The 24,337-nt window shown below is 42.7% G+C and overlaps 1 protein-coding gene across 4 annotated transcripts in view; it reads right to left on the bottom strand.

Annotated features, from left to right (window-relative positions):
• The window catches only part of TAFA5 (TAFA chemokine like family member 5), a 665,983-nt gene extending 650,974 nt beyond the window's left edge, over positions 1 to 15,009 (bottom strand). For 2 of the 4 annotated variants that reach the window (XR_003088458.2, XM_075927800.1), the window contains exon 1: positions 12,943 to 15,009. Coding sequence is in view for 2 of the 4 variants with exons in the window: in XM_075927800.1 (XP_075783915.1) it covers positions 12,943 to 13,054 (112 nt within the window). In the remaining 2 variants the exon portion in view is untranslated. The remainder of the gene's footprint in view (positions 1 to 12,942) is intronic. The other 2 variants (XR_001367931.3, XM_006118525.4) reach the window with 2 other exon arrangements.
• Positions 15,010 to 24,337: the final 9,328 nt, after the last annotated feature.

Raw genomic sequence — 24,337 nt, 5'->3', positions numbered from 1 at the left:
TGGGGGGGAAAAGGGGACATTTATATACAGGCAGTCCCCGACTTACGCGGATCCGACCTACGTCAGATCCGCAATTACGAACGGGGCTTTCTCGCCCCGGAGGTCGAGGTAGCGGATTGCTACCTGCGAGCTCCGGGGCGAGAAAGCCCCGTTCGTAAGCTGCTCCGGTGCCCCTGGTCTGCTGGAGACCGTCTCCAGCAGACCAGGGGCACCGGGCGGGTTCCCGCGCTTCTGAGGCTTTGCCAGAGCAAAGCCTCAGAAGCACGGGAACCGCCGCTGCTGCCGCTTGAGACCCGGTGCCTGTGGTCTGCTGGGGACCGTCCCCAGCAGACCACAGGCACCGGGACCCAAGTGGCAGAGCCAAGCGGCAGAGCCAAGGGGCAAAGCCTCAGAAGCACGGGAACTCGCCCGCTGCTGCCGCTTGGGTCCCGGTGCCTGTGGTCTGCTGGGGACGGTCCCCAGCAGACCACAGGCAACGGGACTGAAGCCGCAGCCGTGGAGGGGAGGGGTCCCGCGCCTCTGAGACTTTGCCAGAGCAAAGCCTCAGAGGCGCGGCACCCCGCTGCCGCTGCTGTTCTGCTCCCCGTGTCCCTGGTCTGCTGGGGGGGGGGGGCACGGATAGTGTGCCCCCCCCCCAGCAGACCAGGCTTTTGTTTTGGACCCTGGAGCAGAGCAGCTGGGGCGCTGCGGATTGGTCCTGCAGCACCCGCTCTGGGCACTACTGGACCAACCCGGCAGCATCCCAGCTGCTCTGCCCCAGGTCCTGATTCAGCCGCTGCTGGTCAGTTTCAGCAGTGGCTGAATCAGGACTCCTGGGGCAGAGCAGCTGGGGTGCTGCTGGGTTGGTCCAGTAGCGCCGAGGGGTGCTACTGGAGCAACCCAGCAGCACCCCAGTTGCTCTGCCCCAGGTGTCCCCAAGTCAGCCGCTGCTGAAACTGACCAGCGCTGACTACAGGAAGCCCAAGGCAGAGTTGCTCTGCCCCAGGCTTCCTGGAATCAGCGCTCATCAGTTTCAGCAGCAGCTGACTTGGGGAAGCTTGGGGTTCTTAAGTTGAATCTGTATGTAAGTCAGAACTGGCGGTCAGTTTCAGCAGCGGCTGAATCTGGACGCCAGTTCCGACTTACATACAGATTCAACTTAAGAACAAACCTACAGTCCCTATCTTGTACGTAACCCGGGGACTGCCTGTAGTGATAAGGCCTAGTGAAAACACTGTTGAGGCAACTGGAGACTTGCATGAAAAGACACACAAAATAAGACTAAAAGCTTCAGACTGAAAGTCAATTGCAAAATGTTTCTGTCAGTTGATCAACATTTATGCCAGGAACATCCTCCTGTGTACGTATATTTTCCGGAATGGTCTGACATATCTATTGACAAGTTTGTCAAGACTCTCCCGTTGTTGACAATCAACAACACTTGCCACTCACGTGCCTGTTTTTCATCTTGACCTGTAGTGTTAGTATTAACTTGAAGTGTTCTTATGTATCTGAGCGCCATCAAATAGATGGGTTAGAATTTAGCAGATGAGTGTTAATCATTTTATTTTATATAAGATCACTTAAAGACTAACTGAAAGTCTTGAAAATAAAATACAAAGCTATTTAAGAGCCTAGGTTTTATTGTGGAAATCATTTCTTTTCACCTGGTCAAGGTAGGTGTTGGTATAGGTGGGGACATATTTCCTGCTGGAGTTGATGACAAACAGTTAATTAACTATAAGAATTACTGACCACGTTTGGATTCCACAGCCAAAAATCAACTCACAAGAAAAATAAATTGTTCAAAATATCTAGTCTTACTGAGAAGTTGAGAGAAAATGTGTTTTAAAAATCGTTCTAATAATTTTCAGTGTATTTTTACTCTTAATCCCCTTTGAAATGAGAAGCGGAAGGTAAACAGGGAAGGACAAGAAAAAGAGTCATTAATGCAAAAGGGGTACACATTCTTGTCAGCAAAAAGGTATGTAGTTTTCTTTATAGGTGGAGGACTAAAATTGGAAGACATTTATTTTCCAAACATCATTCTGAAACTATTCTGAATTCAGATTAAAAAAGTCTTCAGAATAGTCAGCTACAAAATCCATTAGACACATATCAGATAAAAACCTATCATTGGCTTTACTGGATAAGCATTAACTAAAGAACACTTAAAAAGAAAAAATGGAAACCAAAGTAACAGTAGTAGTTGTAAACAGTTTGGGTCCAGTTCTCCACGGCCTTGCACCTTGTCTAATTTTTTTTTTAAGATTATTAGAAGTGTGTATAAAATGTTTTCAAATTAGCATAGAAGTGATTATAGGATCTCATTCTATGACAGTGTTAGAGAGGCATTATTTTAGTAACTATCTTAGAAGAGTAGTAAGAAGATATGATCAATCCATTTCAAACAAAAACCAGGGGCAGAACTGAGGTTTCACTTTTTTACTGAATGCACATACACAAAAGCCATTTCATTCCCAAAATACATTTTCAATGCCGCTTTTTTTTTTTTTTACTTAAACCATAGCCTTAAATGAATATATGCGGGTAAGAAATGCACTGAAACATCATGAACTGTTTTTACAACAAAAAATCTGTCAAGATTAACTCTGCAAACTGCAATGCTTTGATTTCAGTTACAGATGTTTCTAACAGCAGTAAATAAAGCCACTTAGGATTATAGACAAAAATATAGTAAGGAATGAAAAGAGGCTACAATGCCTTAAAGCCTTACAGATGGTCTGAGGCTTGAGCTGAGCCCCGTCTACAGCAGCCATGCAGCCGCAAGGCTGGAGCACCAGCTCCCCACTCCGGTGTGTGTGTGTGTGTGTGTGTGTGTGTAAATCCCTGCCAAACCTGGCTTGCAGTGAGACACATAGGAAACAGCTCCATGCACTGCCACTTTACCCCCTCTCCACCCCACTGGGGGAACTGCAGCACAGTGATGCGCTGTCTGGAGGCTTTCCCCACTGCTCCCATTGGCCAGCCAATGGGAGGCCATGTGTGAGAGTGATGGGGGTTCAAAGCCAGATATGTGCCCCCCTTCATGTCCAGCTCCCCATATGCCAATCGTCCCTCACTGGCCCCCAAAGATCCTGCCCCCCTTGCTCCTGCATCATCCCCCCGCATCCACAGTTGCTATTGCACCTTTCCTCCTGGCCACACACTGCACCCTCTCTTGCTCTTGCTGCCACCTTCCCCCATGCCAGACACCCTACTTTCAGCCTGCTCCTGTACCCCACCTCCCACCCAGATCTTGCATCCCCATCCCTATCCCACTTGCTTGCAGCCCTGTCCTGCACACTGAACCCCTCATTTTTGTCCCCATCCCATAGCCTAAGGGGAGGGAGGTCCATGAAATCCACTAACTCTGGAACCCCCCCCCCAAAAAAAGCTGCCCTATGGTAAGCCCTGAATCTCAGTCCTTTCAGTTGCTTCCCCTTGCCCCAGGGGTCTGGCAAGCCAGATGAGTGAGGGGTCTCAGCTGGGGGCCACATCAGTACATAAAAACATAAGAACGGCCATACTAGGTCAGACCAAGGTCCATCTAGCCCAGTAGCCTGTCTGCTGACAGTGGCCAGCACTAGGTGCCCCAGAGAGGGTGGACCGAAGACAATGATCAAGTGATTTGTCTCCTGCCATCCTTCTCCAGCCTCTGACAAACAGAGGCCAGGGACACCATTTCTATCCCCTGGCTAATAGCCTTTTATGGACCTAACCTAGCTTCTCTTATCTAGCTTCTCTTTAAACTCTGTTATAGTCCTAGCCTTCACAGCCTCCTCTGGCAAGGAGTTCCACAGGTTGACTACATGCTGTGTGAAGAAGAACTTTCTTTTATTAGTTTTAAACCTACTACCCATTAATTTCATTTGGTGTCCTCTAGTTCTTCTATTATGGGAACTAATAAATAACTTCTCTTTATTCGCCCTCTCCGCACCACTCATGATTTTGTATACCTCTATCATATCCTCCCTCCGTCTCCTCTTTTCTAAACTGAAAAGTCCCAGTCACTTTAACTCTCTTCATAAGCGAAGGCTTGGGGGTTTTGGAGGAGGTTTTTTGCTTCTCAGTTTGCTCCCCAACTGATTCTTCTGTGGGTCAGTGGCCGCTGACCCAAAAAATGTTCCCACCTCTGCCATAAATAAAGAAAACGTTGAAATCTTTGTGTTGGCCATGAATTCATATTTTACTTTATTTAAAATGAAGTTTGATAAACTAGCATGAGAAAGTTAAAATGCTTAATCTGTTTAATAATTTAAATTAAACCATTCTCTCTAGCTACAGCACTAGCAAAATGGCACCGACATAATTATCTAATTAACAATGAGATTCCTTTAGCAACTGGTGATCTGCGGAAAGATTTGCATTGAGCCAGGTGGGCCACAGGCCAAAAAGATTGAGAATCACTGCCTTAGACTCAATATCTCACTTTTATCAATGGTGGCAAAGCAAATGTGCCAGTTCAAGTTCTAACTCAATACAAAAAGTATTTTATTTTTGGAAGAGCAAACTGTCAACACTAAAGGATGCTCTTGTCACCTGGGCTATGTCTAGACTGCAAGCCTCTTTCGAAAGAGCGCGTCTAGACTGCACGTTGAACTTTCGAAAAAGCGGCTTGCTTTTTCGAAAGAAAGCATCCAGTGAGTCTGGATGCTCTCTTTCGAAGAAGCCCTATTTACATTCAAGAACGCCTTCTTTCGAAAGAGGAACTTTCGAAAGAAGGCGTTCTTCCTCGTGAAATGAGGTTTACTGCCATCGAACGAAAAGCCGCGTTCTTTTGATTTAATTTCGAAAGAACGCGGCTTGAGTCTGGACGCAGGTGAAGTTTTTTCGAAAAAAGGCTACTTTTTTCGAAAAAACCCTGAGTCTGGACACAGTCCAAGTGATCCCTCAGATCTGTTAAACATTAATTTTCCAATTTAAGATTAAGTAAGATTAACAAAAGGACCAGCAAGAACAGTCACATCTGTATTTTTACAGAATAGTAACTGGTTGCATGGTCAATACTGATCACGTGACTTACCTAATTACCTTGCCCAGTAATTCCTACTCTCTACCATTTAAAGTTATAAAGAGATAGTGTTGAAGAAAGGGGTTAAAGTTAAGCCATTTAACAAACCAAATGTGATTCACAAAAATGATCTAATGTATATTTCATGTTTCAGTTAGTGGCTGTAGGTTGAATTCAGTGTTCAGCTCAGCTTGGCATTAATTAGTTTCATAAAGTCGTTAGTAGTCTTTTTGCTAAACAATTTACAAATCATTGTTAATTTCAGATCTGTCAATTCTACATTTTTGCATGTTTGATAAAAATAATGTTGATTTATTTAAATAGATATTACTTCAGTAGTTTATGAAACTCAATGTCCACCCTTCCCTTTCACAGGATTCAATTCATCTAGTCAATGTAACCATATTACAAATATATGAAAATAATAAGTAGACCCAAACCACAAAGTACATATTTAAAACTTCACAAAATTCTTGGATGTTTTGATCTGGGCATTTTTTAATCTCAGCTGGAAAGCACATAACGCATCTAGAAAAGCTTTTCAAATAATTGTAGAATTTGGCAGGTTTTTTAAAGTTAAGTTTTTATATTCACTATAATAAAATGGACTCGGCATCCATGTAGGTAAGTTTTTTCAAAACGTCTACAATAAGCAGTTCTCAGTTGTTGGGTATACAACAGTATAACTTCCCTTTCAACTTCCCACAGGTTTGAGACAAAGAGATGGTAGCTCATGGCCCACATGTTAGCTGGAGTTCATCTCTGATTTCTCCTCTTCCCCCTATTTAACATCCATTCACCCCACCTACCCTGCAAAATCCTTAGCTACCTGAACATGTACATGAATCAGTGATGACTCTACTCCCTCTGCTCCCCCCTCCCACCACCATCACTATGTTCTCCAGAACTTCTTCACAGCTTCTATATGTAGGGCACAGGCTAGTGGATGGAACAGAGAAGCTCCCACAATGATTTTTGGGTCTTGCAGAAAGATCCTCTAATGGAACATCTTTGCAGAAATCATCAGATTTGCACAAACTGTACCCACTTTTCCACCAGCTGATTTTATTACCATTGGTAGTTCAATTTGTGTTCTGAAAGATGGAAAAACTGCAAGATGCTTGAAGAAGCTACTCTAGGCCCTTCTTTATTCACTAGCTTTGAAAATTAGAAAGAAGATTGTAAGACATATAGAAATGTCATCTTGCTTTCATTATTGTATTTCTAGCTCTTCAAATATGAAAGCAGTTACAGCAGGTTAGTGCCAACACAGAGAAACATATCTCTTCCCCCAGTGATGTTGGAAAAAAAATGAATTGCTTTAAGTGTGAAACTGACCCGCTAAAAACAACAAACAACAACACTTCAGTCAATTTTTAATACACATAGGGCCTTAGTTACTGTGTCATTCCACAACAAATTTCTCATACATATATAGACACAGAGCATCACTGTTCTTCAGTCATTTACAGAACCTTTTCCTTTGCACAAATATTAGTAATATTCCTGACTAGACAGAGAAACTGCATTCCTTGTCAGTTAGTGGAGCCGTTCTACAGATAAGGATCCTCTTAAGAACTCGAAGCCCAGGCACTGAAAGCTATTGCAGCACAATGAATCAACCAAACTCATGGCACACATTGCTGAAGAACTCACTTTCAGCACTGAGAGGAAGAAGGGCCTACCGATTAGGACACTAGCCTGAGACTTGGTAAACCGAAGTCAAATTCATGCTGTGCCACAGACTACCTGTGTAACTTTGGGCAAGGCACGTAACCTCACTGTGCCTTACACCCCCATATGTAAAATGGAAATAATACTTCTCTATTTCACAGAAGTCTTTGTGAAGATAAGTATGTGTCAGATTCTATGATAATGTGGCTTTTCGATACTATGAGATAGAAAAAAGAATGCAGAACTTATATGTAATTCTACAGTCAGGCATAGTATTTCATACTGAACTGAAAATCCCTCATTATTAAACAACTAACAAGGTTGGTGAGGTTTTAAGTCTCTTCAACCTTCACAATAATTCTTTACAAAAATGAGTCAGAGGTCCAAGAGAACAATTACTGTTGAATTTGACAAATAGTTGAAAAGTGTCTGATCCTGTGTGCCTAATAGATAGGGGGAAGTCCTCTTGTCTGGCTGTGCAATACCTTCTGTGTTGCCACCTCTTCAGTCCCAGGGCCAGTTCTGTTTTCTATTCAATTTTGGTAGCTCAAAATTGTGCCTAACTACAATAGGTCATTGTGGCAGCTAAAGATTGCTGAAGCCCAGCAGTATTACATCTTTTGCTTCAGGCCCTGATAATGGTGCAGAGTTGGCTACTCTTAGACCATGCCATTGATATATTTTCTCTGGGTCAGCAGAATCAAACATCCAACTGCTTGAATGAGCCAATCTTGTGCTACAAGCTGATGGATAAAATATTTAGCAAAATTGAATACTAGTATTGAACATTTAACTTTGGTCAATATGTTTACCAGACTGCACCATAAGCTGGCTTTCCAATAGCCATATTAAAAACATATGATCTTGTTTCTCTGGCCATATGGACAAGACTTAGGGATTATTTAACTCATATTTAATCATTAAGAATCATTATGATTTCCCTTCCCCTCTTCCCTATTTATAATAGGCATGCAAAGGATAATAGAAGCAGAGGAGAAGATGACTTTTATACCGTTTTTAATGGACTGTTTTCCTATAAAGCTAATGGCAATCATCCAACAGAAATTCTAAATAATAGAACTCAAGTGATGTTTGTTTAATGTCATTTGGAGAAGTTTAAATGGTAACAAGACCAAAGAAAGTCAGAAAAAGAACACACCATTTGCAGATTTTGATTCTAATATCATCCAATAAAATCCATGTTAACAGATCACCTTGTAGTATCTCCAGATAATTGGTCATATGACATTCTCAGTGTCAATTTTGGTGTTCTGGCTGACAGGTGGTATTTTGTAGAGGTCATTAACTTTAAAGTACCATTTTTAATTCAAATATCAACCCTCTTAAAAAGGAGCAGCTGGGATGCCATATAAAGAGATGGAAATTTTAATGTTTTGCTTTTCATTTTTATTATGATGATTTTGAGTCAATAATCTCTCATTTCAATACATAAACATGACAGAGAGCAGGTTGAGTAATACAAGTTGATCTACATGTTGAATTTATTTAAAATTCAGAGTTTGGGAAAAATTCAAGAGCGACAATGCTTAGAACAAACAATAATTCTACAGACTGATTCCATAGATTCACAAAAAGGAAAAAAAAAGTCTGATTTTATTAGATGAAAACAGAACCGAATGGCAATTGTTTAGTAATGTGAAATGGAAGCCCACATTCATAGGTCTCTTGTTTATGTCTGACGTAGGTCAGAGGTGACCTTTATCATCTGACAGTTGTTCAGTGGCCTACGTGAAATGAATTGGTAGTCTCAGTCCAGTGCTTAGTGGAGTCGTTCAGTTAGAACTAATTGGTATATTTCCTGGCAGTTTCAGACGACATGCCAAGGAATAACTGGGCCTAAAAGCCACACTACCCCCTCCCTCTTAGAATGATGGCACCTCACAACAGGACTGACAGAACAGCAAGATACTCATATTGGATAAATGGTGACAGTGTCTATTCTGAGCATAAACTGAAGGCTTAAGTATCAGGTGAGGTCAATCTGGAAATTTCATGAGCATTAATCTGATTTTTCCCCCCCTTTAAAACTGTAGGCATTTGGAAACATATCTGAAACTCTCCTGCTTTAGCTCTCAAAGTTGTGTTGTGTTGTAATTGAAATAGTTTCCTGTGTACATACGTAATGTTATACAAAAGTAAAAAATCCAAAGAAAAATTAAAGGTTTGATCTTCAGTCTTGCTGCACACACAGCTTCTTAAATGTAGGAGCTTCTGCATCAGGCTATTAAGTATGCCTGCCCCCTAACTATTCTATCTCCACAATTTTCTTTATGTGGTAAGCAAAGGAAAAATAAGGAGTCAGCAGAAATATTTCCACTTTTTACTTGTCCTTATTCTGAAATAAAACTGAATTTTTATTTACAACACTAAAGAATTGGGCAGTTACAGTAAACATACATGACAACAAGATTTTGTGTTGCAAGTCAGTGATATAAAGTAAGGCATATGATACCTCTTTAAACCATACTATGTAAAATGAAAGGGCGAACTTTCAAAATATAATTTAACTTTGGTAGTGCTTTTTAAATGATCATGTCTACTGCACTTCATACTATTACTTCAATAAAGACAAAAAGCTAAACAGAGACGTGCCACTGTTATTTTCAGTATAATTGTACTGCAACAACACAGTAAAGAGTTTTAACTGCAACAACACAGTAAAGAGTTTTAACTGCAACAAAACAAATACCTTATTACTTACAATGAAGCAAGCTGAAGTAGAAATGTCCAGAATGCTTACTCTGTAGTGTCAAAAATATGCCTCTTGTATGTCTAATGCACCACACAGCTTTACACTCAGAGAAAGTTCAGATTCATGATTTTTCCTAACACGTAGGAAAAAGGAGGTACAGCTGTCTAACACCAGCTGTATTTTTTACTGATTGCTTTCAATACACCTGCAGAGAACTCAGTGTTAAATTTGGGACAAAGTAGTTTTCTCCAGTCTGTTACTATTTATTAATCAAGTTTGTAAAGTTAGGGTTTGAGAACACTACCCAACTCTGCTTCCTTCAATGGCAACTGAGGATGCTCTGCAGAGGGAAGATAGGGATATTAAAGATTTCTTTACACTTTATTTCTTGTAAATTGGTAAACTCCTTGGTAATCATGATACAGTCTTAAACAGTCTATTTTTAATCATCTCATATGTGTCTTATTTCTTCCCCCCATTAAGGACCTGTAATCATAATTCAGAATATTTTCCTTCGGGGTGAAAAAAAATTACAAGACTTTATCACTATAGCAACTAACCTAATTGGTATAGTGCAGGTCTGTCTTCCACCATAGGATGGAGCCACTATCCCTAACTATAATCTAAACATTTAGGGAAGAAAAATAGTAGGTTACCATCTCTAACACTACAAAAGAGAAAATAATAGTGCTTTGGAAAATAAATAAAGATATCGATTGTACATGCATCTCCCAAAAACTGAAGTATCCACAAATGTGATAAATTGAATTCAAAATATAACACAAATTTCTCTAACACAGGTAGCTGTCCTGCACAACAGAAACATATTCCTAATAATAAAAAACTAACGTAACATGGAAGGAAAACAAGCAGCCGTCCTACAACTGTATTGTGACTATGCTGTCAGAATGAACAGACTAATAAAGCAAATGAGCAATACAGACAGAACAGTTTAATTTGCATTTTTCCATTTGCTTTTACAATACTATAAAAGTTGTGTCTTCTCTGGAACCACACCTCCACGGTTTTGCACAGGTATATAAAAAGGACACAAATCATGATGAGGAATATAAATCCTTACTGAGTATCTTTTATTGCTTTAATGAGTATAACAGATATTTACTACTTTAGCACAACTCTAGATGTATGTACGTGTGCATATGAGAGACATGTAAGTCAGCGTAATTTCTAAAATATCTGGATAAAAAGAAATTCAAGACTCCTATTTCTTTTTAAAGAAAGCAGAAAGACTGTGCTCTCTAATAAACAATACATCATATGATGAATGCATGACTAGACCTATGTGAATCTGAAAAGATTTGGTGTAATATTGTAAACTATGCATTAGTATCTATACACTTCTAAGATTCTTAGGCATCTTCACATTTTCCTTCAGGGAAGGAACATTATTAACAGTTATTCCAGTACTATAACTGTCGGATAGTATGTAAATGGTACTTCATTAACATTTGGAATTGCACCTTCAGTCATTAAATCAGTGAAACTCCACATAAATGGTGAAGTGACATAACACTACATGTTTTAGGCTGCTTGGTGTTTATTCAGCGCTATATGGTATAAAGAACATCGTATGTTTCAACAGCACCATCTAGTATAAAATTTACTGGCAAAATAAATAAGTAGTTGCTCATTTAAACACATCAAGATATTGTCTACATATACCAGTTACTATTCAGATTGTTCAGCACTCATAAGCAATGCTAAAAATACACTGAACAATAACAGAACTGAAGGCAAAAATCCTCCCTTTTCACAGTACAACTCTCATGTTTAAACGCACACATATATACAATTCTAAAAAGACTTCTTCTGATAGCTGTTTGGGGTTTACAGTTAACCCATTACTGGACAGTGACTCACTGGAGAGCTGCACTTTGAGAAAATTTGTATAGAAGTTAATGCTTTTTTAATAGAGATACAGCTTAATCCTCAATACACTTTAACTAATCACCGCCTAATATGCATTTATTGATTAGCAGAGCACATCTCCCAATGCACTAAATTCTGTTGAATCTTAATATGTTGCTTAGGATACCTTTAGTGTTCATGAGAAAACTGAATACTACATCATATACAAAACAGAACTGATTAAAAAGAGAAGCATATTTTACATTGTTTTAATGAGCTATTTAATTCAGAGTGTTTTAAATTAAATAAGTGTTTACAAAATAATTCTACATTAAACTGGAATTTTAATTTTAATTTCAGAAAGTATCATGAGCCTCTGTCACAAAACAGTAAATGAAGATACAGTGTTATGAGCCATTATAACATGTAAAGCAATGAAAGAAAGGTTCTCATGGCTAGCTGCAATTTCATGTCAGAGAATGCTGAGGGATGGTAAATTTGATAAGGCTTGAGAGAATAGAATGGAGGGTTAGGAAATGCCTTAGGCACACTCTTTAAAACCAGAATCCATTTCTTTTTTCATCATAGCCTACCACTACTACAGCTCATCATGACAAGCTTTCTGCAGAATGCCTACTTTACATTTAATAAAGAAATATCCATATCACATAAATTACAGATCCTAGCAAGTCAAGTGACAAATATATGGGGAATACAACACAGGTTAAAATTCATTCTTGACAGTTAAAGTCGTATATGTACTCATCCCTATATTGATATGGTTTATTATAAACAGAAGAGATTTTTTTTTTACTTTTACCGTTGAGCTCAATCTAGTACTCCGAGCAATTTTGTCTTTTTTTTTGAAAGATGGTCAAGCTATATTACAAAACCTGAGAATTAAACTTACTGGGAGCAGTAACACTGATTGACATTATCAGTGTTAATATCTTCTTTTCAGCCAAAAATAACCACAATAAAATACATAGTATATCCATTCCTACCAACACTGTATTATACCCCTAAAACCTATGCAATTACATTTCTGCTCTTCAGTACTATTAATCCAAGGAGAACAGCAACCCTTCCAGAAACTCATATACAATCACCAACTGATTATCTATCAAACAGCTGTAAACTCCTGGTGTGGCTTTAGTACACTGCTGAGGTAGTGCTATGGAAATTCTGGGGTTTGTTCCAATGCAATTTCACAGTCAGAGACTCACATATGATCCTGGCAATATTAAGACATCTGTCATAGACTAAGTATGTGTGTTCTCCTTAAGAAAGATCAACCTGAGCAAAACAACTCTTGCTCCTGATGGGTGGGTGAAAGAGAGAGAGGAGTGCTCCTGCTCAAAGTTGATTTAATAAACGTTGGAACTAATCACTATGGAACATTGGATTGTGCTTTAGTAAAACTAAAGTTTGTTCTTAAAAATCAAATAGAAATTCTCTGTCGATATTTGAAATACCTCAATTACAATTGTATCTCAAGTGTTCTTCACTAATAGCAATATTAAAGCTTCGGGTCTTATCTAATTTTTAATTGGGAGGGAGAAAGGGGGAAGAGAGAATCAGAGCATGGACTATCCTGTTGGTTTGAAACCTTGGCCTTGAGGACACGGGTTACATCCGATGGAACGGGTTGTGGGTTTGTGTCCAGTGGAAGCATTAGGACAAATGTACTTACTGCAGTAGGCGATTAAAAGGCTAGCCAGGATCATGATGGCCCAGAAAGTTGAGGACATGCTTGGCAAGGCGTTGGCATCTTTTCTACTGCTCGTCCTGAGAGATGGAGCCATTGAAGCCGCTTCCCCGGAGCGAAAATGTCAGTTAGTTTCACCAGCCAGTTCTCCCCGCGAAGGATCGCCGTTCTCCACGTGTAATCCCAACGAAAAACATCTTCACGAGACCCGAAGGTTGAGCATCGGCAACCCTGTCATGCTGCCGGAAGCATCTTGCAGGGAGAAACCCAAATATTTCTAAAGCAGACAGAATCCCCTCTGCGCAGGGGACCTTCGGTGGGTTCCCCCTGGACCGTGGTGGCACCGATGCACTGGCGTTTTGGAGCGTCCTGGGCTTGAGATGCCTGGGGCTACTGAGCCACAAACGAGGCTTATTGTTTAAGACAAAAGTTTTTTGTTGTTGGTTTATTTGTCATCGCCGGGGGATTTTCCTAAATCAGTTACAGCCACGAGGAGAGTCGGATGGAAACCTCCCCGCCCTCCAGCCCGAGGGCAGCTTTAGGGGCACCCCCTGCCAAACTGCAGCCACTTCACAGTCCAATCCAGCCTTGGGGCACAGCACACGGGGCGGGTGCGAGGCGCCTGACTCACGCGCCGCCCCAGGCTGGCCAGGTTCCCGCCGGGTGACTCTCAGAGGCAGCGTGTCCAAGGAGACCTGATCCAAACGCCGGCGGGGGCAGCCCCGCCGGACCTGTGTCGGCCGGCTGCCAACAGCTGGGACTAGCGACGGAGCCGGACAGCCCGGACGCGGGAGGCGCCGGCCGAGCCTCAGCCCCTCCCGCCGGCTGCTCGGGGCTTAGCTGGGGACTGGGCGCGCGGGGCAGGCAGCAGGAAACCCTGGCTCCCGGGACAGCTGATCCCGCTGCCGCAGCTTCCCCCACCCGCTCGGCTCCACTCACCACCCCTAAGCGCCTCTGCGGCCCGCGCAATGGTCAAATGGAAGCGGGTCACGCCCACAGGTGAAGGGCGGCCCGGAGCGCAGCTGCCCAGCCAGCCTGGGCGCAAAGCGGCCGCTCCAGCGCTTGGGCGCTTCCCTCTGCTGGCTCCTCGGGCGCCTCCAGCTGCTTGGCAGCGCAGCTTCTGCAGGTCCCCGCTTCCCGGCTTCCCCCCCCGCTCCGCGCTCGCTTTCACACCGAAACCGCGTCGGAAGCGCTTAACCCCTTGGGGGTGGGAGAGTCTGCAGGAATCCAGGCGCCCGGCCGGTCGCTTCCCGCCACAGGATGCCCGAGCTGGCTGGCCTGTGGCTCGCGCGGGGCGAGGATGGACTCCCGCCAGGCTCCAGTGAAGTAGAGCGGACTCCTGTCGGTTCGGCTCGGATTGTCTTCTTCCAGCCCCCGCCGCCTTCCCACCTGCTGGCTGATGCAGTGCAGCGCACCTCCAGAGAACTCCGGGCCAAACTTGTCCCTCGTCTGGAGGGTCTTGTCGAGCTGTGAGGACTTATATTTTCTACAGATTGTCCTGGCTAGCAAAATTCACTGCCCTGCTGAACAGGTTGGGACCCATAGGTGTGGCCACACCAGCTACACCAGTGAGGGAATCCCGTGCCCAGTTGTTCTCACTCTTTTATAAGAGACTTTCATTTTTTTAAATAAATATCATGCTCAATTTAAAACAGCTAATGAAAAACTAGAGTTGGAACTCCTCCTGTCTAGGTATCTCTTTTGCTGGTCACACAATGTAAATATCCTGCAACCTGTAGTCTTAGTTGTAGGCCAAGTTATGAGCAGGTTAATGGGAACATCCTGTCTGCATCAAACTGTGGTCCATAGCTACAGACTATGTGTATCACTAGAGCTGTCACATTATAATAGTTTTATGTACTGCAACCTTCCCTTCCAAGATGCAATTTCCCTTTACCTCATTTTTCAGTGCTAACATTCTTTGTTATGTCTGAAAATAGACTATCAAGTAAATCTATCATGAAAGCAATGGGCTAAGCTTTTCTTCCCCTCATTGTGAAAAGAAGCATTTAATTCTTATTATTTAGTGTTTAGTGAATAAATCTTTATAAACCCTCCTAATCATTTAGATTCCACATTTTCTTTATAAATCAGCATAAATTCCACAGTTCCTTTGGCATTTGTTGAACTATACTGTTTTAAAGCATTTCTGCATAATCAGTTTCTTTAAAAAATATTGGGTCTTTTAAGTTTCCCATACACAGAACAACTCTAAATAACTATTAGGCAACAATTGTCTCAGCATGGTATACTGTTTACTGTAATTCCAATATCAACATGTAAATTAATCAAGTCCCTGTGAATATGCAATGAAATGTGCTCTCCCTTACACCTGGACCTGTTCTACACAGTGGTGAGAAATTCATTTCAATACATATGCAGATACAAATACCCTCAATATAATAACTCTGTAATGGATACAGATAATTTAGTGTGCACATGATTTAAGTTTAGAAGAAACCATTATATCCTCTGGTCTGCCCTAGTGTATAACACAGACCACAGAATTTCAACTAACAATCATTGCAGATTGTCTAGTAACTTTTCTGTTCAATCAAAGCATCTCCCTTAAATAATCCAGTCTTGAATCTACGCTAAAAGAGTAGTGCTGTCTCAACTGTTGTGTGTGGATTTTGGTTTAAGCATCCACCTTTCTTGAAAGAACAGGTTAAGCACTTGACTCCAGGACAGGGGGGTTCCAGCTGTGGATCACAAGTAGAGATATGTGCCTGTTGACAGCCCAGATTTAATATCCTAAATTCCTGAGAGGGTGGGGCCTAGGACATACCCCTCTGATTGGCATAATCTAGAATCATAGAACCATAGAGCTGGAAGAGACCTCAGAAGGTCAAGTCCAAATTAGTCTATTGGCTAATTTATGCAGTTGTCCATACCTACAACTCCTATGGACTCCATTATCTCGACCTTTCCTCTCCCTATGCATACAGAGCCTAGGTGCCTAGATCAGGATTTGTGGATTTTCAAGGTGTCTAAAAGTTAGAAATTGCAAGATCTAGATCCCATTGTGGATCTTGGCCTTACTCCACAGAGTCCTATTAATCTCAGTGAGACTACTCACTAAGGGTACGTCTACACTACAGCGCTAGTTCGAACTAACTTAGTTCGAATTAGTTAATTCGAACTAAGCTAGTTCGAACTAACGCATCTAGAACTAAAAACTAGTTCGAACTAGCGTTTTGCTAGTTCGAACTAGCAAGTCCACATTGAGTGGACTCTGAACAGGGCTTAAGGATGGCCGGAAGCAGTGCCGGCAGGGCATCAGAGGAGGACTTAGAGCGTGGAGATGCTGTCTCAGGCTAGCCGAGGGCTGCGCTTAAAGGGTCCCGACCCCCACCCCGGACACACAGTTCTAAGGGGTGCCCCGCTTGCAAAGAAGTTCTGGCTTGGAGTGCCCTGAGTGCTCACACTGGGCACATCACACCACTCGGCCATCAGCCCGGCTGCACTTGCCACAGGCTGCCATCTGGGGAGAGGGAGTAATTGGGGGGCTGCAGGAGAGCTTCCACCCCCAGAAGCCCGCAGAGCCAGCCCAGTCCTCCCCATCGGGGGCTCGTACCCCATTCCTCCCTCACCTCCTTCCACTTACCCTTCCCTAGCTCCTTTTCTTATTGATGTACAAAATAAAGATAACGTTTCTTCCAACATTGACTCTGTCTTTATTGAACAAAACTGGGGGAGACTGGGAAAAGGAGGTGGGAGAGGGGAAGAGAAAGGCTGGGAGAGGGGAGGGCAACTAACATGATCAGGGGTTGGGAACAGGTCCCAGATGAAGAAAGGCTACAGAGACTGGGACTGTTCAGCTTAGAAAAGAGGAGACGGAGGGGGGACAGGATAGAGGTCTCTAAAAGCAGGGGTTGGGTGGAGAGGGTGCATTCAGAAAAGTTCTTCCTGAGTTCCCATAAAGAAGGACTAGAGGACACCAAAGGAAAGGAATGGGTAGCAGGCTTGAAACTAGTAAGAGAAAGTTGTTCTTCTTGACAAAGCAAATAGTGAACCTGTGGAACTCCTTGCTGCTGGACGCTGTGAAGGCTAGAACTAGAACAGAGTTTAAAGGGAAATGAGATAAAGTGATGGAGGTTGGGTCCATGGAGTCCTATTAGCCAGAGGGTAGGAGTGGTGTCCCTGCCCAAAGTTTGTGGAAGGCTGGAGAGGGATGGCACGAGACAAATGGCTTGGTCACTGTCTTCGGTCCATCCCCTCCAGGGTCCCTAGGGTTGGCCGCTGTCGGCAGACAGGCTACTGGGCTAGATGGACCTTTGGTCTGACTCAGGACGGCCATTGTAAGCTCAGGGCTCAGTGTCGGGGGTCTCAGTGGACCCCCTTGATTTTCATGCACACCTGGTCCTGGGTGGCCAGGCTGGCAGCTCTCCTGCCCTAGACAGCCACTTTCCTGTGCCTAGTGCGGAGATCGTGGACGAGGTCCATGATGTCCGCACTAGCCCAGGAAGGTGCCCGCCTCTTGCGGTCCAGGGCAAGCTCCCGGGAGCCGCCAGCCTGGTCCCGGCAAGAGGGGGAGGGCTGGGGGGCATCGGGTGGGTGGCTCTGTGCCGTGCCAGGTGCAGGGTCTGCTAGCTGGATGCTGGCAGGCTTGCACCTGGCACGGGCACCGTAGCCAGCCCGTGCCCCTTTAAGGGGTCTGGGGCCGGGAGGGGGGCATAGAGTTTCCCTGGTGTTGGCCAGAGTGGCCACCAGGGAAACCTGGGGAGGGCTAGCCTCCCACTAGTTCGAACTAAAGGGCTACACAGCCCTTAGTTCGAACTAGCTAGTTCGAACTAGGCGTTAGTCCTCATAAAATGAGGTTTACCTAGTTCGAACTAAGCGCTCCGCTAGTTCGATTCAAATTCGAACTAGCGGAGCGCTAGTGTAGCACCTATTAAAGTTAGTTCGAACTAACGTCCGTTAGTTCGAACTAACTTTGTAGTGTAGACATACCCAAAGTGAGATCTGGCTCAGTGTGAGTAAGGATGGTAGAATCTTGCCCTAAATGTTTTTTTTTTCTTTTCTCACCATTCTAATTAAAAAGTTGCCTTTGCTGTCATTGAGTTGCATGGGCTCCCCAAAAGGGAAGACAATAATTAAATACTCAGGCTGGTGTCTGCAAAAGAATATGCTGTGAATAGGAACCAAGCAAAAACCTGTATAATAGGGAAAAAATCAACTTATCATCAACCAGATTTATTCCACAATAAATAATTCCACCGCAGTTATTTTCCTACTCTAGGTAAAGTGAAATACAGTGGTATTTTTAGATAATACAATGTTAAATGGTGGCTTTAAAGAGTCAGGAGCATATTGAGATAAGTAGGAAGTTAATATAGTTGATTGTTAATATAGTTTCATGAGTTAATATAGTTGTTTAAGGTACAATCAAAGGCAAATTAAAGAATGTTTTCATCTTGCTGTCTGAGGTGGACTCAGGTGAGAATATTAGTCTCAAGTCAAATACCCCACAAAAGTGATATGTTCTATAAATAGCGTTCACCAAGCCAGTAACAAATGTGCACTCCTGGACCAGTGTACCCATCTTATCATGGAGTCACACTCTAGCTCCTTAGGCTCCCAAGCCTATCTTGCCACCCACAAAACTGGACTTAATGATAATAGTCACATAAACCAAAAATCATACCACATCAGGTTCTGCCTGGTTAGGATGACCAAATGTCCCTATTTTATAGGGATAGCCTGATATTTGGGCTTGACACCTATTATTCCCTACCTAGTCCCAATTTTTCATGCTTGCTGTTTGGTCACCCTATTCCCAACACCAATGGGTCAGTCACTTAATCTAGATCAGCTGGTACTGACATAGGGTGACCACATTTCCCACACAGAAAACGGGACTCCTCACCACCCCACCAAAGAGCATGTGTCTTATTTGCTCTTGCCAACGGTTCCAAAAAGGGAGGAGGTGTTGCCTTATTAAACATGTATACACTTGGACTGAGGTGGAGATGGACATAGGAGACAGACTTGTTGAGAGTCTCCGAGTTAGGTTAAAAGGGATAAAAAACAAGGGTGCTGTCATGCTAAGGGTCTAAACAAACCCCCTACCCAGGCAGAAGAGATGGATATGGCTTTTTTTAAACAACTAACAAAATCCTCCAAAGCACATGATGGGTGGTGATGATGGACTTCAACTATCCAGATATATGTTGGGAAACTAACACAGCAGGCGTGGATATTTGGTAGCTTAGGGTATGTCTACACTACCCCCCTAGTTCGAACTAGGGGGTAATGTATGCATACCAAACTTGCTAATGAAGCCCGGGATTTGAATTTCCCGGGCTTCATTAGCATAAAGCCGGCGCCGCCATTTTTAAAAACCGGCTAGTGCGAACCCCGTGCCGCGCGGCTACACGCGGCACGGACTAGATAGTTCGGATTAGGCTTCCACGAGGTGTACAGATAGTTCGGATTAGAAGCCTAATCCAAACTATCTAGTCCGTGTCGCGTGTAGCCGCGCGGCACGGGGTTTGCACTAGCCGGCTTTTAAAAATGGCGGCGCCGGCTTTATGCTAATGAAGCCCGGGAAATTCAAATCCCGGGCTTCATTAGCAAGTTCGGTATGCATACATTACCCCCCTAGTTCGAACTAGGGGGGTAGTGTAGACATACCCTTAGTCAGGAGAAAGCTCTGCCTTCCCAAACCGCCAGTCTGGCCCCACCCACAGAACGTCTGCTTAGGTGTACTGGGGTTGCTGCCTCTCCCATGCCCTGGGGTGGCTCAGGCCACACCGTCACTTCCCTCCCCAGTGCTCCAGGAGTTGGGGAGGCTGGAACCACATGGCTTTCTCACTCCCCACTGCTCCTGAAGGTGGGAAGGCTTGGGCCAGCTCGGGCCATGGCTGCTGCCTTTCCCACTGCTTCCAGGCCATGGAGGCTTGGGCCATCTGGTCTCTTCCCTCCCCCCTGCTCCGGGGCAGCCTGGCTTTTGATACATTTAAAAGGCAGAGGCGCAGCAGTCAGGACCTAGCAGAAGTCTCTGCTCGCACCAGGTTCGCTGCTGTGCCTCCCCCCTTATCAGGTAATTGAGTAGTTGATGAAAATTCTATCGACTACTCGATTAGCTGATTAATTGAAATTTAACATCCCTAACCCACACAGTGAAATCCAATATCCCATATTTTAGGGCATCAGCCTGAGAAATGCAAGACCCAGGTTCATATAGCTGCCTCACTTCTGGGGCTCCTGCAGCAAGCATGAGTTTTTTTAACCACAGAACAATTAGCTAGCAAAAATGCACTTGCGGTGGGTGGAACAGTGGCAGCTTCTCTCCAATTTTTCACCAGAAAGACCTTCTAAGTCAGATCAGTCATAACTCCATGAGAAGATTCACAGATAAGAGAGAGTGCCTTCATTAGCTTACATTCCTTTGAGGGGCATAGCGTAGGACCCACCTCTCATCTAGCATTTCCTATTGGCTAATTTAGACAACTCCCCGTTCAGCTTGCTGATTTTCTCAAGTGCCTAACCATCACCATCCATTGTTTAGGGAAACTGGGTCACTAACTCAGAGGTATGGATTCTAGGAGGATGTAAGGATGCTTAAAAGTTAAACATTGCAATGCCGAGCCTTTACTTTCTACACTGTACTTCAGAGATGCATTTATTTATAAAAGTATACATGCATAGAAACAGATTTTTGACACTGGTTCATGGAAAAGCTATTTTTCAAGGTCAGGAACAGTAAGTTGTTTAAGAACTATCGGAATTCTCTAACACTTAAGATGGAGAAAAGAAAAACTCTGAGAGAAGCTGTTGACAGTTAATTATTTCAATGACCAACACAAAGCCTGGCATGGGATGGCATGGCATGATACTTCTTGTATGCTGGATGCTCTCACTTATGAGTGCTTTTCATAGCCATTGCAGTTATGTAGTCATGATGTATTACTTTCAGGTAGTGCATTTCTATTGACACTCTTTCCACTACAATTTCACAAGTACTAAAGTAATTTGGCTGGGGTTTTTTCTAGCCATTATTAACTTGGTGAGTGTTCAATTATCAAGTAATAGTTTCTTTCCTGTTTTAAAAACTTGTTTTTCAATGAACAGTCTTCTTAACAGGAAAAACTACACAACAAACAATACCTGTACGCTTGATTTTGTTCACCAACAGCAATGCACTAAATTATCCAAATGTTTTCAAAATCTGGGCACTTAAAGAAAAGGGAAAAAAAACGGACACTGCTCACATACAAGGTTGATATGCATAATTACCGTATTTTCCGGTGTATAGGGCGACTGGGCATATAAGACGACCCCCTATTTTTTTAATTAAAAGATAGGGTTTCATCTTATACCCCAGCGCCCCTCCGCCTCCTTTGCTCCCGGTGTCCCTGGTCTGCTGGAGATGGTCCCCAGCAGACCAGAGGCACCGGGAGCAAAGCCGCAGCAGCTTTGAAAGCCTCGGGGGAAGCCGGCGGCGGGGCATCCCAGGCGCGCCTGGGCTGCCCCCCCGCCGGAGCCCCTCCGCGGCTTTGAAAGCCTCGGGGGAAGCCGGCGGGGGGGGGGGGGGGGGCAGCCCAGGCGCGCCTGGGATGTATACCCGGTGTACAAGACGACCCCTGATTTTTGGGGGATGTTTTTTAACATCAGAGGTCGTCTTGTACGCCGGAATATACGGTAATATGTCATCACAACACTGCTTAACATAACTTTTACACAGCGCTATTTATAGAATAAAAAATATCTGAAAGAGATACAAAACTTTTATATGCATACATATTAATGCAGCTTATTAGTGTCAAATGCAAATCCACATACAAGCATAATTTTACTAGAAATTGACAGTGATATACATTGTTCCTGTTAAAAGGAATACACAATATTGTTCTCAAGAAAGACCAATTATAAATACATTACTAAGAATTTCAGCTGTCATTTTATAAGTGTTAATGATACTCCTCACTGAAGAGTAAATCTTAAAAATAAAATATTCAGATGCCAAAATCAAGACAAATCATAATGCATAAAAATAACCTTATTCAGGCATCAGAATTAAGGCAGTATTGTAATGAACTCAGCTTCTTTTTGTGGCAAATATTAGCAACATATTCCTTTTTATGATGTGATAGTGCAATATTTAGAATAGCAATAGCTTTGCATTTCTTTGCACTAAAGTGCATGGAATTTGAAAGTGATGTGCTAAGGAAAGTCTGTTTTTGTCACTTAGCAACCTTAACTGGTTTGGGAAACATTTTTTTTCTTTTTTTGGTATATGGAATTCTATTACGAAAGTTCCTTGAGTTTAGCAAACTAGCAACTCATTCTAAAGTGAGTCATCACTTCAGGTAGGATGATAAAATACACTAGATTTGACAGCAAGAACAGAAATAACTAGCTCAGATACACTGATGATATAGAAAGGTGAGCTTTTGCCTAAGATTAGGAAACAATTAAGTCTTCACAGACTTATAAACAGCAAACAAGACAGAAAGAAATTTTAATACAGTACAATGTCTCCATATCACCGAATGAATGAGGACTGATGAGGATATAATAGTCTTAGCAAAATGAGGGCAACATTTTCGCTTGAAGATTACCTGCATTAAATTCCTACTATTATTCTAATTTCTAGTAGCTTGCTTAAGATACTGAACTGAAAGAGGTAACAAATTAAATATCTAGCTCTGAATTTTATCACATTACTCAGTAAGCAGTAGCATTTGATATATAGACATTAGCCATTTAAAATCTTAAAGACAACATATTTATACCAAGCAAAATAAAAGAAAGACATTGGCAGTTTCCACCATATTGTCTATCTTTGATCTGATGCCACCCTTTTTGAGAAGGGATGTTGTGGATAAATAGGTGAGAGCAGTTAAATATGAGAATGTTTACAATTATGAAGAGACATTTTTACTTCACCCAATCTCCAGCTCTCTTTCAGTGTTTGCGGTGGGTGGTTTCCCTTTACTTAAGCAGAAACTGGTTCTTGAGATTAGTATTGCTATCCACTATTAAGAAGCTAGTATGTGATAACTACCAAGTTCCCAAAATGTGAAGCCATCAATTTTTCTAATTATAAACTACTTTGAAAATCACTAACTGACTGTAAATCACAGTGAACAAGAGGTGGCGTATGGTCCTAAAAGATTTCTGCTGTAATGGTGAACCATTAGTCTTTTAGCAAAATTTTTTGCAAATTGTAGCTCTTACCAAGATTTGGAATTTCCAAAGACTTTCCTGACTTGCTAGAATATAGATAAATCCACCATCATAAAATGCTCTCACTCACTTCTTCCAAAACAAGGGCTAGATGTAAGTAGTAGAAAAAGAGACTGAATCTTAAGAAGCAGAGTTGGAGGAAAGTACAATAATGTGGACAGAGGATGGAATTCTCTAGATATATGATGTGAACAGTGTTCCCTATAAACTTTGTACTTGTGTGGCCACTCAGAAGAGATTCAACGCTGCCCATTAGCAGAGCACCCACAGCTAGGATTTTTTGTTTCTACTGCTGGTGCACATTCACACATGCCTTGGTGCACATAAAATTTATTTCAGACATAGATGGAAAAAAAATCAGCGTATGCTTTGGGCAGGGGGCTGAACTTGATGACCTCCTGAGGTCTCTTCCAACTCTATGATTCTATGACTAGAAAAGATTAGTGGGAACATTGGCTGTTGTGCTCCAAAATATTCAGTGATTCAATCATTATAGAACCTTGCAGCTATATTATTAGTTTGCCTTGATTTTCCCAAAAAGCTCTGCAAAATAATAGCTAGGAAACAGCATGGAAAGTAGGTGCTGCAGAAAATACCACCCAAAGAATCTAGCCCTTCAGCCCGCAAGGTTTAAGCCCAGGGATTGCTCCACATAATTGTCTGGGGAACAACATGAACTTTGGTCTGCTGTGATTCCACCCAGGTTTCTGGGCTGACACTGACCTAGATTCTTGTTGACTGAAGCTGACCCTTACAATTCCTCTGCCTTCTGCTCAGCAACTACTATTCCTGAAATGCAGACCATTCACCAGCTGTAACTACTAAAAAATGCTGCTTCATTCCTTACACCATGCATTGGAAAGGGCATTTATTCATATGCCATGGGACCAATTTTGCCCTTCAGGTGCATTTCATATTTATATCACTAGCAGTTGAATTCATGTACAGGAGGCGGGTATTGAACATCATGACTGTGTCTGCACTGGCGCGATCTTGCATTAAAGCGGCTGCTCTTGAGCAAAAACTTGCTACCTGTCTACAGTGGCCACGTGTTCTTGCGCAAGTAAACTGATGTTCTAATGTATGAAATTAGGGCTTCTTGCACCAGAACTCTGACTCACCCGCTCAGGAATAAGCCCTTTTGCACAACTGTTCTTCTGCAAGAGGCCAGTGTAGACAGGCAACA

Source organism: Pelodiscus sinensis, chromosome 1 (assembly GCF_049634645.1).
Source record: "Pelodiscus sinensis isolate JC-2024 chromosome 1, ASM4963464v1, whole genome shotgun sequence".
Classification (NCBI taxonomy): Eukaryota; Metazoa; Chordata; order Testudines; family Trionychidae; genus Pelodiscus; species Pelodiscus sinensis.
This window is presented reverse-complemented; position numbering and strand designations above follow the sequence as displayed.